General features: G+C 50.5%; 5 protein-coding genes across 5 annotated transcripts; 2 read left to right on the top strand and 3 right to left on the bottom strand.

The window, feature by feature from the left end:
- Positions 1–617: 617 nt before the first annotated feature.
- On the top strand, positions 618–1100 carry ASPVEDRAFT_184573 (putative vacuolar transporter chaperon Vtc1; the record flags this gene model as incomplete). The annotated part of the gene is made up of 2 exons (XM_040808926.1): positions 618–695; positions 763–1100. The coding sequence occupies exons 1-2, from the start codon at positions 662–664 to the stop codon at positions 1098–1100; spliced, it is 372 nt and encodes a 123-aa protein (XP_040663397.1). The 5' UTR covers positions 618–661.
- A 627-nt stretch (positions 1101–1727) lies between these two features.
- On the bottom strand, positions 1728–3089 carry ASPVEDRAFT_119905 (WD40 repeat domain-containing protein; the record flags this gene model as incomplete). Its single annotated transcript, XM_040805750.1, has 4 exons — positions 1728–2372; positions 2425–2920; positions 2969–2990; positions 3068–3089. The coding sequence occupies 4 exons, from the start codon at positions 3087–3089 to the stop codon at positions 1728–1730; spliced, it is 1185 nt and encodes a 394-aa protein (XP_040663398.1).
- Positions 3090–3298: 209 nt separating this feature from the next.
- ASPVEDRAFT_302151 (uncharacterized protein) lies at positions 3299–5198 on the top strand. The gene has a single exon (XM_040810336.1). It carries the CDS (start codon positions 3558–3560, stop codon positions 5043–5045), a length of 1488 nt encoding a protein of 495 aa, XP_040663399.1. The 5' UTR covers positions 3299–3557; the 3' UTR covers positions 5046–5198.
- Positions 5199–5217: 19 nt separating this feature from the next.
- On the bottom strand, positions 5218–8847 carry ASPVEDRAFT_120852 (uncharacterized protein; the record flags this gene model as incomplete). Its single annotated transcript, XM_040805829.1, has 3 exons — positions 5218–5827; positions 5886–6292; positions 6823–8847. The coding sequence occupies 3 exons, from the start codon at positions 8845–8847 to the stop codon at positions 5218–5220; spliced, it is 3042 nt and encodes a 1013-aa protein (XP_040663400.1).
- A 1239-nt stretch (positions 8848–10086) lies between these two features.
- Positions 10087–11126, bottom strand: ASPVEDRAFT_302118 (GPI anchored serine-threonine rich protein). Its single transcript, XM_040810334.1, has 4 exons — positions 10816–11126; positions 10661–10759; positions 10360–10604; positions 10087–10289 (listed from the first exon to the last, which is right to left on the bottom strand). Exons 1-4 carry the CDS (start codon positions 10938–10940, stop codon positions 10276–10278), a joined length of 483 nt encoding a protein of 160 aa, XP_040663401.1. The 5' UTR covers positions 10941–11126; the 3' UTR covers positions 10087–10275.
- Positions 11127–13308: the final 2182 nt, after the last annotated feature.

The raw sequence follows: 13308 nt of genomic DNA on the forward strand, positions 1-13308 counted from the left end.
AAGACCACGATTGTGGGGGAGGAATGTGGGCCGACACCGCAAGGCAGGGCGGCAATCTGGGGAAAAGAGATCGCACTTACCTAAGAGAGAAGGTATACAGGGATGAAATGGCGAGGATTGACAGACAGGTAGCTCGACAAGGGAGAAGGATCGGGGTCTTGTTGATGCAAGAGAGAGACACTCAAGCCATCATGGCCGCGACTGCGCGACTAGTGGTTGGTCCAATATGGACGAGTCTGTTCCACGCTATTCCTGATAAGGACAAGCCAGAAGCTGGATTGCTACTTATAGACTAGCGCGTTGCTTGTCACAACAGACAGCGCCGCCGGCGTTATAATAATCCGCTCCGCGCCTGAGGCAGCCATACAATGAGCTCATCCGGGGCACGTGGGTAGCTTGCAGGCGGCTAACTGCGGCAGAAGAGCTACTTCGGGCTAAATCCGTGAGAGCATCGAACGGCCCCATCTGTGATGCCCACCACGGCGCAAGCCTCTAGAAGTCCCGTCACTTCGAAGATCTTTTAGCTTGGTTAATTGCACCCGGTACCTTATTTATCCATTATCTCCTCTCGTTTCGCACATTTTTACCATCCTCCTCCAACCAAAGCTCCCTTACTTCGCAGCTCCAAGCACCTCAACCTCACCTCCTCACCCCGCACAAAATGTCCAGCCAACCGCTCCTCCAAACAGCTCCCGGTCCGTACTTTAACACCTGACCCAGAATCTGTGCCCCGCAGCTGTGAGCTAACCTCCCGAAACACAGGCAAAAGGATTGCCCTCCCTACCCGCGTAGAGCCCAAGGTCTTCTTCGCCAACGAGCGAACCTTCCTTTCCTGGCTCAACTTCACTGTCATCCTCGGCGGATTGGCAGTGGGTCTGCTCAACTTCGGAGATCGTATCGGACGCATCTCTGCCGGCCTCTTCACTGTCATTGCCATGGCCGCCATGATATATGCCCTTGTTACATTCCATTGGCGGGCCCAGAGCATTCGGAAACGAGGCCAAAGCGGGATTGATGATCGATTCGGGCCTACCATCCTGGCTATCTCGCTGCTCGCTGCTGTTGTGGTGAACTTCATTCTTCGTATGGTGCAGGAGTAAGGTCGGTCGGTCGGTCGTGTTTTGTGTGCATGCATGCTGCATGCTTTCTTTTTGCGAGTTCATATTCTTGGCTACTCGGCCCAGATTTTTGGCTAAAAGGCGCTGTTATGTGGGTATTGCATGTATGATTATCCCCCTCGAGTCGACTTTCTATGCGAACACCATGACGCTTTATACGGTCAGACGGCCTGCCCTCCCGTTTTGTCATGTTCATGACTTATATTTATCCAGAGGAATTTTGTTACTATTGACAAGGCGTTGTGTTTGGATGCATTCAATAAATATGTGTACTAGCCTCCTTCAGCATTACCATTTCCCTCAGCAATAAATGCCAAGTTGAAATGCAAATTAAGACAGCATCCGTAACAGACATAGCTGTTCCTGACATGCCAGCAGTTTACATGCTTACCAGAAGATGTAGGACTGGATAGACAAGCATCAAACAAAGACCCGGAAGAAAGAGGGAATTCTGACAGTCATTATAGTTCTCGCAGGCCTGAACTCCAAGATATAGGCAAAACCAGCCTCCGACTATCGTCAAACCCGTGCGCCATGCTAACCCATAACGAAAACATACTATGAAAAGAGAGATGAAGGCAGTAGTATCCACTGAGTTCCGTAGACCACCTAACGGGGCTCCGAATAATCATTTAGTGCAACACATACCGCCCCGCGGTGATGTCCACTATATTGACGGATTATCTGGCCGGACGCCAGCTCCCATAACCGCGCATAGTGGTCACTAGACACAGTGACCAAGTACGCAGAATCGGCGGAAAACGCACAGTCCCAGACCCACCGTTGGTGGTTTGCTAGTGTTGTTTCTAGGAAAAGTGTGCCGGTGTTCGGGTCCATTGGAGGGCCGTCAGGCTGTACGGGGAATGAAGGTGGCGGTTCAACAGGATTTCCAGGAGGCGGGGTCCCGTTGAGCAAGTGGAATGGAATGCTGTCTGCTCTGCCCTTCTCAAACTGCATTGAACCGCTTTGGCTCTCGGTTCCCACAGGAGACGGGGACGTTGGTTTCGATTCTGTTATGGATGGCGATTTGGCTTTTGACCGAGCGGCCGATGCAATGGCCATTTTCGCCGGGGGGTAGTCCAGGTCGAGGTTCCATACTTTTGCAGTATGGTCAGCAGAGCAGGTTGCCAGGTGTTTGACATCGGGAGATAGGAGAACACGAGTGAGATAGTCCTTGTGAGCTTGGAAGGTACAAATCGGAACAATGCGAGTTACTTCGGCCTCTTGGATCATTCGCCAGATGTACACGTTTCCCTAGAATTAAATCAGCCAAAAGAACACGGCTTCACACACAAAAACATCATACCTTCTTGTTCCCTGCACAGAGTAGAGACCCATCACTGGCGACGCTGACACTATGCACAGCAACATCGTCCTCTGGGATCAATTGATGAGTGCAGACGCTCTCTCCGAGATCCCATACTCGGACAATACCAGCGCGGTCACCGCTGATAAGCTCTCCTTGGTTTGGATGTATGACTACATCATTCACCGGAGCTTTGTGCGCATAATTGCGCTGCAAACTGCCAGTCCTTGTGTCCCATACCTTTACAGTGCCATCTTCAGAGCTGGTAACCATCCACTTTCCCTCGCAATGAAACGCAACGCCGGTGATATTGTTTGTGTGGCCTTCAAAGGTCATCACCGGATTCGGGTTCGTGGACTTAATGTCGTATAGTTTCACATTGCTGTGACCGGCAGCCGCGAGATATCGTTTGTCAGGTGTAATGCAAAGGCGGTTTACCTGGGAGTCGGGGTGCTGTATTGTGCGCGAGCATATACCAGATAGAGCCTCCCAAAATCTAACACTTGTTAGATACTGTGTTTCTTGAGCTGAAGATAAAACTCACCGGATAGTATGGTCATAGCCCGCTAGATTGCCAAACAATGTCAGTTCAGTGCTCTCGAGATGCGAAACTTTTCGCACTAGGCATGCCGAAAGAACTCACCGGTACATAGAATAACACTCATGTTGACTAGGTATCCAACACTGAGGATTGGGAGTTGGAAGGCGAGTTCGCGGCTCTCGCTTACAACTTGATGTTGCAGTGGTTGGAGCCGTTTGGGATCCTGCCGGTTTTATGCCTGAGGGGTCTAAATTGTGCCTGGCATGCACACCGCACGTGAGCGGTCGGGCAAGCGGTGCGAAAAAGTACATTTCGAGATGACTCCCTCCACCCCTTCGTTTCTTCTCACACCATCTCTGCCAGCTGTTGCATATCAAGTTCTGGCTTTGATTTACTTGATCTATCTATCATATGGCCAGTTTTGTGGTTTAAACACCCCCGCGTTGCCGGTAGGCATACTGTTGTCAGTGTGACTATCCGTCGAGACGTTGGTCCAGATTGGAAAATAGGTAGGGAGTGACTGAATCGTGATTCAAACGAAGAGGCAAACAGACGCGTGATTTACGATCACTGTACCTGTGACTGGCTGGCGATGAATAGAGACGTGGTTGAAGGTAACTCTACCTCCCTCAGGTCCTCTGCCCGTTTTCCCGCTCCTCAAGAGTCTCTCGCTCTTATGGATACTCCTTCTCTACATGTGAATGATCTGGGGCTTACACCTTCCCCTGGGCTTCAGCTGCGGGAAAATTCCGTACAGGATGAGAAACATGACTGTTTCGATAATGAACATGAACCGGCCGATGCCGCCGTCGCGACCGATGGGATAGAGCAGAGGGACAAAGAAACCGGCCTGGAAGGATTTGAAACCCAAAACAACACTATTGATTTGGGCCAGGATTTATTCGATCCGCTGTTTGATTCTACCATTCCAGAACTCGGTTCTCTCTTCTCCCGCAAACGAACCGCAGAGGAGTCGCAAGAATTTCTGCCTGAGAAACGACAACAGTTGGAATATCCTGAGACGCCGTCGCTTACCACCGATTCGGAGCTCCAATCACCTGCCTCTTTCTTCGACACCTTTGATAACTTGTTTGGAAGTGGAGTTGACCTGCCGTTGGTATTGCCCCATAATCCAATACCCGATTTCGAAGACGACACTGTCGAGCCTCCGTTGGGCACACCGAGAACCAGCACGCCTGGAGTAAGCGAATCGACAAAGGGACGATTTTTTCTGAACGAGCAGGACATTCTTTCCACCACGACTCGCGAAATCTTCCAAGTTGGAAAGCAGCCCGAATACACCTCACCGTACCCAGCCATTGGAGGACCGCTAGGATATATTCCTTCATCTCCGGGAATGCATGTCAAATGCGTCGCTGTGGGGAAAGAGAAACAAGACCATGAGATCTTGAGTCTACAGACCAAACTCTCCCAGATTACACGCGAGCGGGACCAGTACAAGAGGTCGCTACTGCAATATACAAAGCTGGACCACAACGGGAAAGTACCGGAACAGGTCCTTCGTGAAGAGAATGCAATGATTCGACGAGTGTCATCCAGGCACCAGGCCCGCGTCGAGAAATATAAGAAGGAAGCAGCCGATTGGAGGGGCAAACTTCACGCTGTCAGCACCTTGTACAACGCCCTCTTGTATGAAATCCAAGTGGAAAAACGTGTCCCCACTGTTGATTCCATCCCAGCTGGGTACAAGCGGCCGCGAATGTCAGCCTCTGTTCTGGATCAGATAATCGGCCACGCTGCTGTGCCGCCGCCTCGTCCACAAAATCCGGTGCACTTGCAATCTGACAAAACGCTTAACGGCAATATTCAACCTTCTGCTCCGGCTACACAGCAAAACAGTCATCGAGCTGTAACAATTGATTTGACCGAAGAAAATGAAGCTCCCGCTGCCCAGCCTCCATCTGAAGAAGAGCGTCGTGCAGCACTCAAGTCCCTGCAAAGCAAGAAATACAACTGGTTAGAAGCTGGAAATGGAAAAGATGCGGCCGAAAATACTGTCTCGAGTATTGATGACGATGAGCTCGCTCTTATGATGGAAGAGGAACTATCACGGGCATAATATTGAGACACCCTTACCACATATTTGTTTTATTGCATAGCGAGGCGGGTCATTTGTTAGCGTTGACGATATACTTTTATTATTTATAATCACAATCTGTTGAGACTGTTACATGTGTACTACCAGACTGTTTCGTGGTAGATAGTGAATGCTATTACAGAAATACAGTATCCTACTCATGATGCGTCCTCCTCTTCTTCCTCTTCCCATCCTCTACGTCTTCTCTATCCATTGCCTCGTTCTGAAGGCCAGACTGATCAAAGTGCCTAACCACTAATGCCACCCTCTCCACATCCGCACACGAGATGCCTTCATCCTCACCAGCCTCCTCATTCAGCCTCGCCCGCAACCTCTGCACTGCATCCCAAAGACGTTTATACTCGGGGATATTGTACTTGACATTCAACTCCCCGTTCGGCCGAACCTCTTTGCTTCGCTCTCCTCCATCTTTCCCATTCTTTTCCTCCTCAGCCGCAGCCGCATTGGAAGTAGACGGATAAACACCCACACAAAGCCAAAGAAATACATCATCGCTATAAAACGGGACATCTGCCGACCCAACAGACAGAATCAACGACGCCGTCGCAGGCCCGACGCCCCGCAACGGCGCGGTCAGGGCATCCAGACCTTTCTGGATATTACCCTGAAAGTCGAGTCCAGAAGCACTACCATCCTCCTCCTGCTGGATGAGAGAAAACGCGTCGCGCGTTGCGCTTTGGATACTCTTTTCTTGGTTTGATTTTATCATGCCTAACAGGGTCGGGCGGTAAACACCGTGTTTTCTGCAGGCCTTTCGTTAAAAATTGTACCTGGATATCTGGGGCCGGAGGAGGAACATACAGCTTCCACTCCATCAACTTAACAACCTCGTCTTTGGAAAGAGCATCCCCTTTTTTCCTTTCTCCTTCTTCACTATCGGCATTGGCTTTCCCTTGAATCCTCGCCTCAACGAGTCCCGGGAGAGACTCATACCGCCACTCATCAAGCGCCTCAAACTCCTTAACCTGCGCGTCTACCTCTTGCTTCACGTCTTGACTTAGCCCGTCCTCGTGCTCGTCATCTCCCTCATTTTTTATAGAGTCGGCGGCGCGCTTTTTGCTCGGGCCCTTCTTCTGCTTCTTCCCCTTCGATGAGGCTTTACCGAGCGCTTTGGACCGCGTTTTGGTCTTCACGGTAGCTTTGTATGAGGCTAAGAGGGTTTTGAATGTAGATAGAGATATTGTTGTAGGGTTGAGACTTAGATCCATCTTTTAGTTTGGTTTAGTTTAGTTGGTTGTTGAGTTGTTTTAGGATTTATGGGTTTATGAAGGTACCAAGTACTAGGTAAGGTTGTGGTGGGCTTGTTTTGCTGGGAGTCTGGTGCGGATCAACGGCCCATGACTGGAGCTTGATGACTTGAGCCATCTGCTCAAGCTCTACGCACCACAACTTATAAGGTGATTTATGAAGGCTATTTGTCTGCTGTTTTCGGCTTCCGTTGATTTGTATTGGGGGGATAACCTGGGTTAATATCAATCTGCTTGCGCGTTTAATACATCATGAATCGTAATAATGTGAACCATATTCTCAGCAACGCTGAGTGAAGAGCCTCAGCGAGGTCTAACGTATCATTTCATACACAGGAGAAAGATAAGAGATACACAGTAAAAACTAGAAAGAGCTAGGTCTCGCTCGACCAGCTTAGATCTTCAAACAATAGTAGAGAAATCTATCTTTATCGTTCAGGAGATCGCTTCCCATCCTTCTCGTCCTTACTCGGGCTCGAGCCCGGACTAACAAAGCTCACGCGTTTCTCGTCTTTCCCTCGATTCAACGGGACAACGGACGGCTGAATATACTGTCCCTTCTTTCTCACTTTTCCATGCTGCAGGGGCTTGCCGGCACTTCCCAATCCAACATCTGGCTTCGGGTTTGAATCACTAGTGGTGGTCGAGCCCGTCGTGTCCTCGTCGTCCTCCACATCAATGAGGCTGAAGTCGTCTCCATCCCCAGCCTCAGACGAGCTAGGGCCGGGGCTGTCCGAGTCAGATGCCGCTTCAAACTCGTCATCATCACTCACAAGACTTGGAGCTTGATTGGACTCCACAGTATTTGGACTCAAGTCGACTCCATCAACTTCCCGCAGCACATTCATCTGAGGGCCTGTTGGCGCATAAGGAGACTGGTAGGGCGCCTGCGGTCGTGAAGGCGTTAACGTCTCCAGCGCGGGCAGCTGGTGATTGGGTCTTTCGATCCCCTTGTGGCCGTCAGGGCGCTCAGAGGCTGTCTGTGAAGCTGTCGTGCGCATGGGCTGTCGCCCAGCACGAGTCGCAAGTGGCTTATTGGATTTCACCTCCGCGGACGGTGTAGTTGGCTCAGACTCCGACTCTCCTTCCTCCGAAAAGTATCCTTCGAGATCCACTGTGGTCTTTGCATCACCAACCAACTGGCCAAGATCGAGCCCAACGCCTCGAAGTTTCATCAAAGATGATAAATGAGGGGTATCATCCGAAGCAGTGAATGCATCGTTTGGCGTTTTTGCTATCGTAGGGGTCTTCGGGCCTCTCGGTGTGTGAGACAAAGTACGAGGTGTTTCCACCGTTTGTAAACCGCTGTTTTCTGAAGACGGTTTTTGAGTTGCACTATCGGATGATTCCGACGTAGACGATGCTCTAGGCGGTGTTGGCTCGATAACATGAGCAGAGCGAATGAGAGGATGAACAAAACCGGGCGCGAGTGAAGTGGAAGGAGGTTCATTCTTGCCACTGACAACGGCACCAGCGTCATCTACTTCGACAGGCTCCCCGGACGCGACTGCCGCGGCATCGTGGCTCGCAAAGTTGCGGTTATGGGCAATGCGGCAATGGTTGATGAAGCCCTGAGTACTAGAGAAATTGTCCCTGCGGCAATCCAAGCAAACCAACTTGACAAGAACATTATCAGACTTTCGTCGGATAATCATGGGGCCAGCTCTTTCTTTCGGAGCTGGATAGCCACTGGGCAAAGACTGGAGTTTCGTCCCAGTGGATGATCCCCTTTGAGGCCTTGTAGACTTGCCAGCCAGATAGCCAGTATCGATTGGGTTTCCGCGCGTCGAACGACCTTCCAGAGGAGTCGCCATGCCAAAGCCCATCAGTGTTGCCGGCTCGACCTCGCCACCATCGAAACGCGGGTCTGGCAACAACCATCGCGAATAGTGACGGGTGTAAGGGCCGTTTGCGACACCCCAGGGTGCTGGAGAGATCGGTGCGGGTCCATTTCCAGGAGCCCATACTGACATTCCAGTCCCACTGCTCATAGACTGCGATACGCCAGTAGCTTGAGACCCAGGGTAGGGGATTTCCGCGCAGCGGCGCAGTTGTTCCAGCGCAACTTGACATTTGGCGATCTCCTGATCGATCAACCGAAGTTCGTTATGTTTCAGCAGCACCTCGAGGCTGATCTGGGCTTCTAGCGTTTCGCGCAGCCGGTCTGCATCGACTTTGCGCACAGCGGCCTTCTGGTTGTCGCGCGACGGGACCTCGGATGGATCAGAGCCACCACCATCAGGCAGCAGAGGTGGCGAATCTGGCACGCGCTCGGGAGCCTGATCGCTCAAACGTTCGGTTGGCAAGGTGGTCGCATCATCTTTGGTCGCAGAGGGTGGTGGTGGTTGTTGTTGAAAGGGTATTTGTTTCGAAGGTGCATCGTCTGTTCGTAGTTTTGTTGCGACCGGAGCATCGCGACTGGTAGTTGAATCGTTGGAATCGGATCGCTTGCGCTTCAACTGGGGCAGCGTGAAGCCGCTGACAGAGGGAGGGGCGCAATGAGGCGCGGCGAGCATTTTGACCTCTTTGGCCATTACCTTATCCCCCCCGATAGAAGAGGACCAAGGGAGCAGACGAAACATGCCATGCGAGTTGTTTTGGCAAAGGGGGGAGGAGAGGAGCGAGCAATCCAGGCGGAAGCAATGCAGGGATGCGATGCGACACGACCTGTCTCAGAAAGAAGAGGGGAATTCCGGGAGGGACAGCGAGAATTAGAAGGGGGAGAAGAATAGAATTAATTTGCGAGTGTCAAGACAATGCACCGGTGCATGCGAAACTCGCGATGTCGATCGGAAGGAAGGTTAATGATGAGGCGTCCAGTGGCCCAAGGAGTGAGCGTTTGGCGCAGATCCGTCGGGCGTCGTTTGCGACCGGCAGCGAACAGCGACAGACAGCAACAGACAGCAAGGGGGAAGGAGCTGGGGCCCAAACGGAATAAAAAGCAATACAACTTGGAATAAAAAGATATTATATTTTAAAAAAGCAAGGTTTCGAAGCGAATAGCAGAAGATAGAAAGCAGATACAGGTGCACGATAGCAGAAGCATGCGAGGTAAGGATAGCAGTCGAGTCGGAGAGTACAGGATGGGATCTCCTCAACTCACATGCAGCCGGGAGTCAGGGAGTACCGGAAACCACGGGCGGCGTTTGGGCGGCAAGAAACAAGAAACGGTCGGGGTCTATTAATAACAGGGAGAGATAGAAAGATAGGAACAGGCAGACGACAAACGCAGGCCGAGTCGGTGCAGAGGAGTCCGTCCAGGGACTGGGGATGGGGGGAGGATGAGAGAGGATGAGGATAAGGGGGATGGGAGTATGAAGAAGCTGGGAGAAGGAGAGCGAAGAGTAAGACAACAAGGCCAGAGTGAATGCTGGGAGCGCGAACGGACAATGGGAGATCAGGGTGACGACTGACGACTCGCCCAGAATTGGGACTGAATGGGAGCGAAGAGGGGGCGCCCGCTGATTGGGCGGCTGTGCTGCCAGCCTGAGCAGGTTTCCTGACACGTCAAATCGGCCGCAAATCGGGCCCAGACTGGTCTTTGTCTCCCAACTGCCTGTAATCATGACCTCACGGGCTCGCGCTCTCTAGGCATTCAACAAGCGCAGTGTCCGGCGTGTTGACACCCCCATCCACGGTTCTCTGCGCATGGCCGGACAATCGATTGTTCTCTTACATCATGTGCTGCAGTGTACGCACACCTGTCTCGTATCCTGTTTCAGCTGGCAACTGCTCAGTTCAGTCCGCACGAACCATCGGCCCATCACAGCTGCTAGTCCACTTGGCACGCCGATTAGCTTAGGAGCAGTTGGTCGATCTCTTAGTCAGCTGCAGCCTGGGTGCCTGAGTTTCGTTGTCCTGTGCACTGACCGTCTCAACTATAACAGGGATCATCCAGGCTGTTCAACACGATCTGTCAATTTATAGTTTAACGGCCTTTATTATTACACCAGGCTCCCTTGCCAGCGTTAGCCAGCGGATATAAACCACCCCAACCCCAGTATCAAAACTTATCTACACAAACCCACCCAAAACAGCCAGTCCAACCCCAAATCCTGCGCCCAATCCAATCTCCAGTCTTGACGCCGCATCGTCCGCTGTCGCCGACGCAGCAGCCCCGTCGCTTGTCGACGAGGCATCCGATGTCGCAGTCGCGGTCTTTGTAGCTGGACGTGTACTGCTAGTCGAGAGCGTGCCTGCGGCGTTGCAGTAGGAGATTCTTTGCTGCTGGATGCCGGTGCGGCTGCCATCGTTGGGGCAGTTATTGTAGCATCTGCCCTCGGTTCTTTGATTAATATGGATGCTAGGACAGAAAGGTATGTAACCTACGTTAACATGTTGTTGGTTTGCTCGCAGAGACAATCCCATTCATTAGGGCCGCAGGCGTCGACCTGCTCTTGAATGGATTCCACACAAGCGTCCAGGATACTGCGTTATTGTGTAATGTTAGCCTGGATCTATAGTAGAGTGTGTTGGAGACGTACTTCTGGGCATCACAGCTACTTCCGCCGTTTTTGGGGGTGGAGGTGCCAGTGGAAGTTGCGGTCTCCTGTGCAAGGACGCTAACAGAGGCCGAAGCCAGGACGGAGAGCACTGAAAGGAAACGCATCTTGCCTTGAGGGTTGGCGGTGCTGTACAATGCGCAGAGCGATGAGGAGAATGAGATGCGAAGAACAAGAGTAGCTCTTCCTGTTCATCGGGAACCAAATATATAAACACAGACAAAGTAACACCGATAAGGGGTCAGTTCGTTTGAGGCTATAGTCCGGGGCAATATTGGAAGCGTGCAGGAGGCATAGAATGGCTTGTGATGCTAAAGTCTAAACGGGCTTGGGTGACTATATCAGCCACCATCGAATAGCCATACAGCCATATATGTTGTCGTCTCGTAGTAGATATCAGGTCCCCAATTAAACAAGAATATCTCAGTCGTTGAGTACATTGTTGCACCAGGCTCCAGCGGTTAACTGAACTTCCAGGATTACAAGAAATGTCCACGATGACCGAGTCGGACAATCGAGTACAATCCCATCAAGCAAACATGAAAGCTCGACGGAATCGCCTGTTCAAGCAAGCCCTGGATCCGTCGACTGGACTGGTCACACAGCGGTATGACATTTGATCTGTCAGATATAGGCCGACTATTGACGGGAAAGCTGGAGTTCAATAGCAATCGAAAGCAGACTTTCATAGTGGATAATTCTTTCAGTGATAAGTGTCAGCGTATAATCAGGTCTACTGGTCATGTCGAGTATTGCCTGGGCAGTGTGTTAGCCTTCCAGCTACAAATAAGGTAGAGGAAGGCCAACCGGTAATGCTTTTCTCCAAGTGTCCTTTCCCAAAAACTCGTTGAGATCTGAGTACCTAGTATCTTTTGAGATTCCACGCAAGGCCCAGATTTCTCCCGGCTCGTGTTGCTAGGAGGTTCATGAAATGACAGAGGAACCCCCGTACCCCGTGGCTATAGCCCTTCCGAGATCCCCATTGCTCCGCGTGACAGAGCTTGCTTTGTTTATTTCTCAGATGCCCAAGGCATCTATTAGCCGTTGCGCCATCGAGGATAGTATCAGCCCTTGACCCATTCCTATAGCTGACTTTAGCTTACACGGAACCCTATAACAAAGTGGTGCTTCCACTAGGTTCCATTTGAGTAGCTAGTAATCCAGACCCTGCTATTCTGGCTGTTTACCTCGCCTAAGCTGGCAGTCCTAATAAAACCGATGATCCCAGCTTCGTGGGTGGCGAGACATTGTTGCTGATGGAGTTAGCTATAAGTATGTGATGCGTATAGAGTGGTATACTTTATGATTCTCTTGGTATTAATGCACATGAAATAACCACTAAATAGAGTAAAGGTCGTCGTTGGCGCCAGAGCCTGGACCTAACTCTGCCTGTTTTCGTTTCTTTCTCTCTTTGCTGCTCCTGCTTCTCGAGCCCTGCCTTCTCCTTTTCAATCGGCTGCTGTCGGTCGTTGATCTTCTTGACCTCTGTACTGTGGCATCTTGCTGTTCCTTCATCACGCTACGCGTTTGCCTCTCTCGGGATAAGATAGGTTTTTCAGTATCAAAATAGAGCCCAAAGGGACCTGGCTATCAGCTGTTTCCTCAAGAAAAAGTAGTGATTTCCGGTGATCAAAAATAATAAGGTTGTCTTAATCCTACTCCCTGACTGGAAATGTTCAGCACGCAGAATGCTCAGCCCTGTCGTGGCATGGTTCTAAGACAAGTCAAAGGCTGATATAGCTTCATGCATGTTCCAATTTCTTCACGTAGTATTCTGGTATAACTAGAAGCTAATAAGTCAGCAGTAATCTCTATAGTATATGGTAGGCAGTTAGGCGCATTCAGCCCGGCTCTGTTCGGAAATTGGTCTGTCTTTTGGTAGTTATAAGGCTGAGCTACGCTCGTTGGAATTAAATAATATGGAAAGGCGGCTAAATGTCAAGTGTTTGTGTAGTCCAATGCTTTTTCTCCGCCATTTCGATGAATGGATACATACTGTATAATCGTGGTTGGTGATATATATTTTCCCGGAACGGGAACATCATACCAGCACGGCAAACTGAATTTGAGACACCAGGCTCGCACTCAGTGTGTGCATCAATATTTATAAACATGGTCGATTTAGATAATACTAGATACTAAGAGCAAATATCTAAAGAACAAATTTAGTGTTCGCATCACATGTTACTATATCGATACTAACAAAGGCAGCAAAGCACGCAGACGTCCATGTTCTTAGAGATAATACAAGTATATACAAGTCCACCACAACCAGGTTAACAATATCGATAAATCAAAGCTCGAAAAATACCATGTGCCCGTGTGTAAGATCTCAACGTGAGTCCTGCTCTCCTCAAAAAGAATGACCGGGGAATAACGCGATTACTACCTGCACCGTGAAATTAAAAAAAAAGCGGGAAGGGGGAAGGGGGAACGATAGGATAGATGGAGATGGACTCGACGGATATGGCATGA

Source organism: Aspergillus versicolor, assembly GCF_001890125.1.
Source record: "Aspergillus versicolor CBS 583.65 unplaced genomic scaffold ASPVEscaffold_1, whole genome shotgun sequence".
NCBI lineage: Eukaryota > Fungi > Ascomycota > Eurotiomycetes > Eurotiales > Aspergillaceae > Aspergillus > Aspergillus versicolor.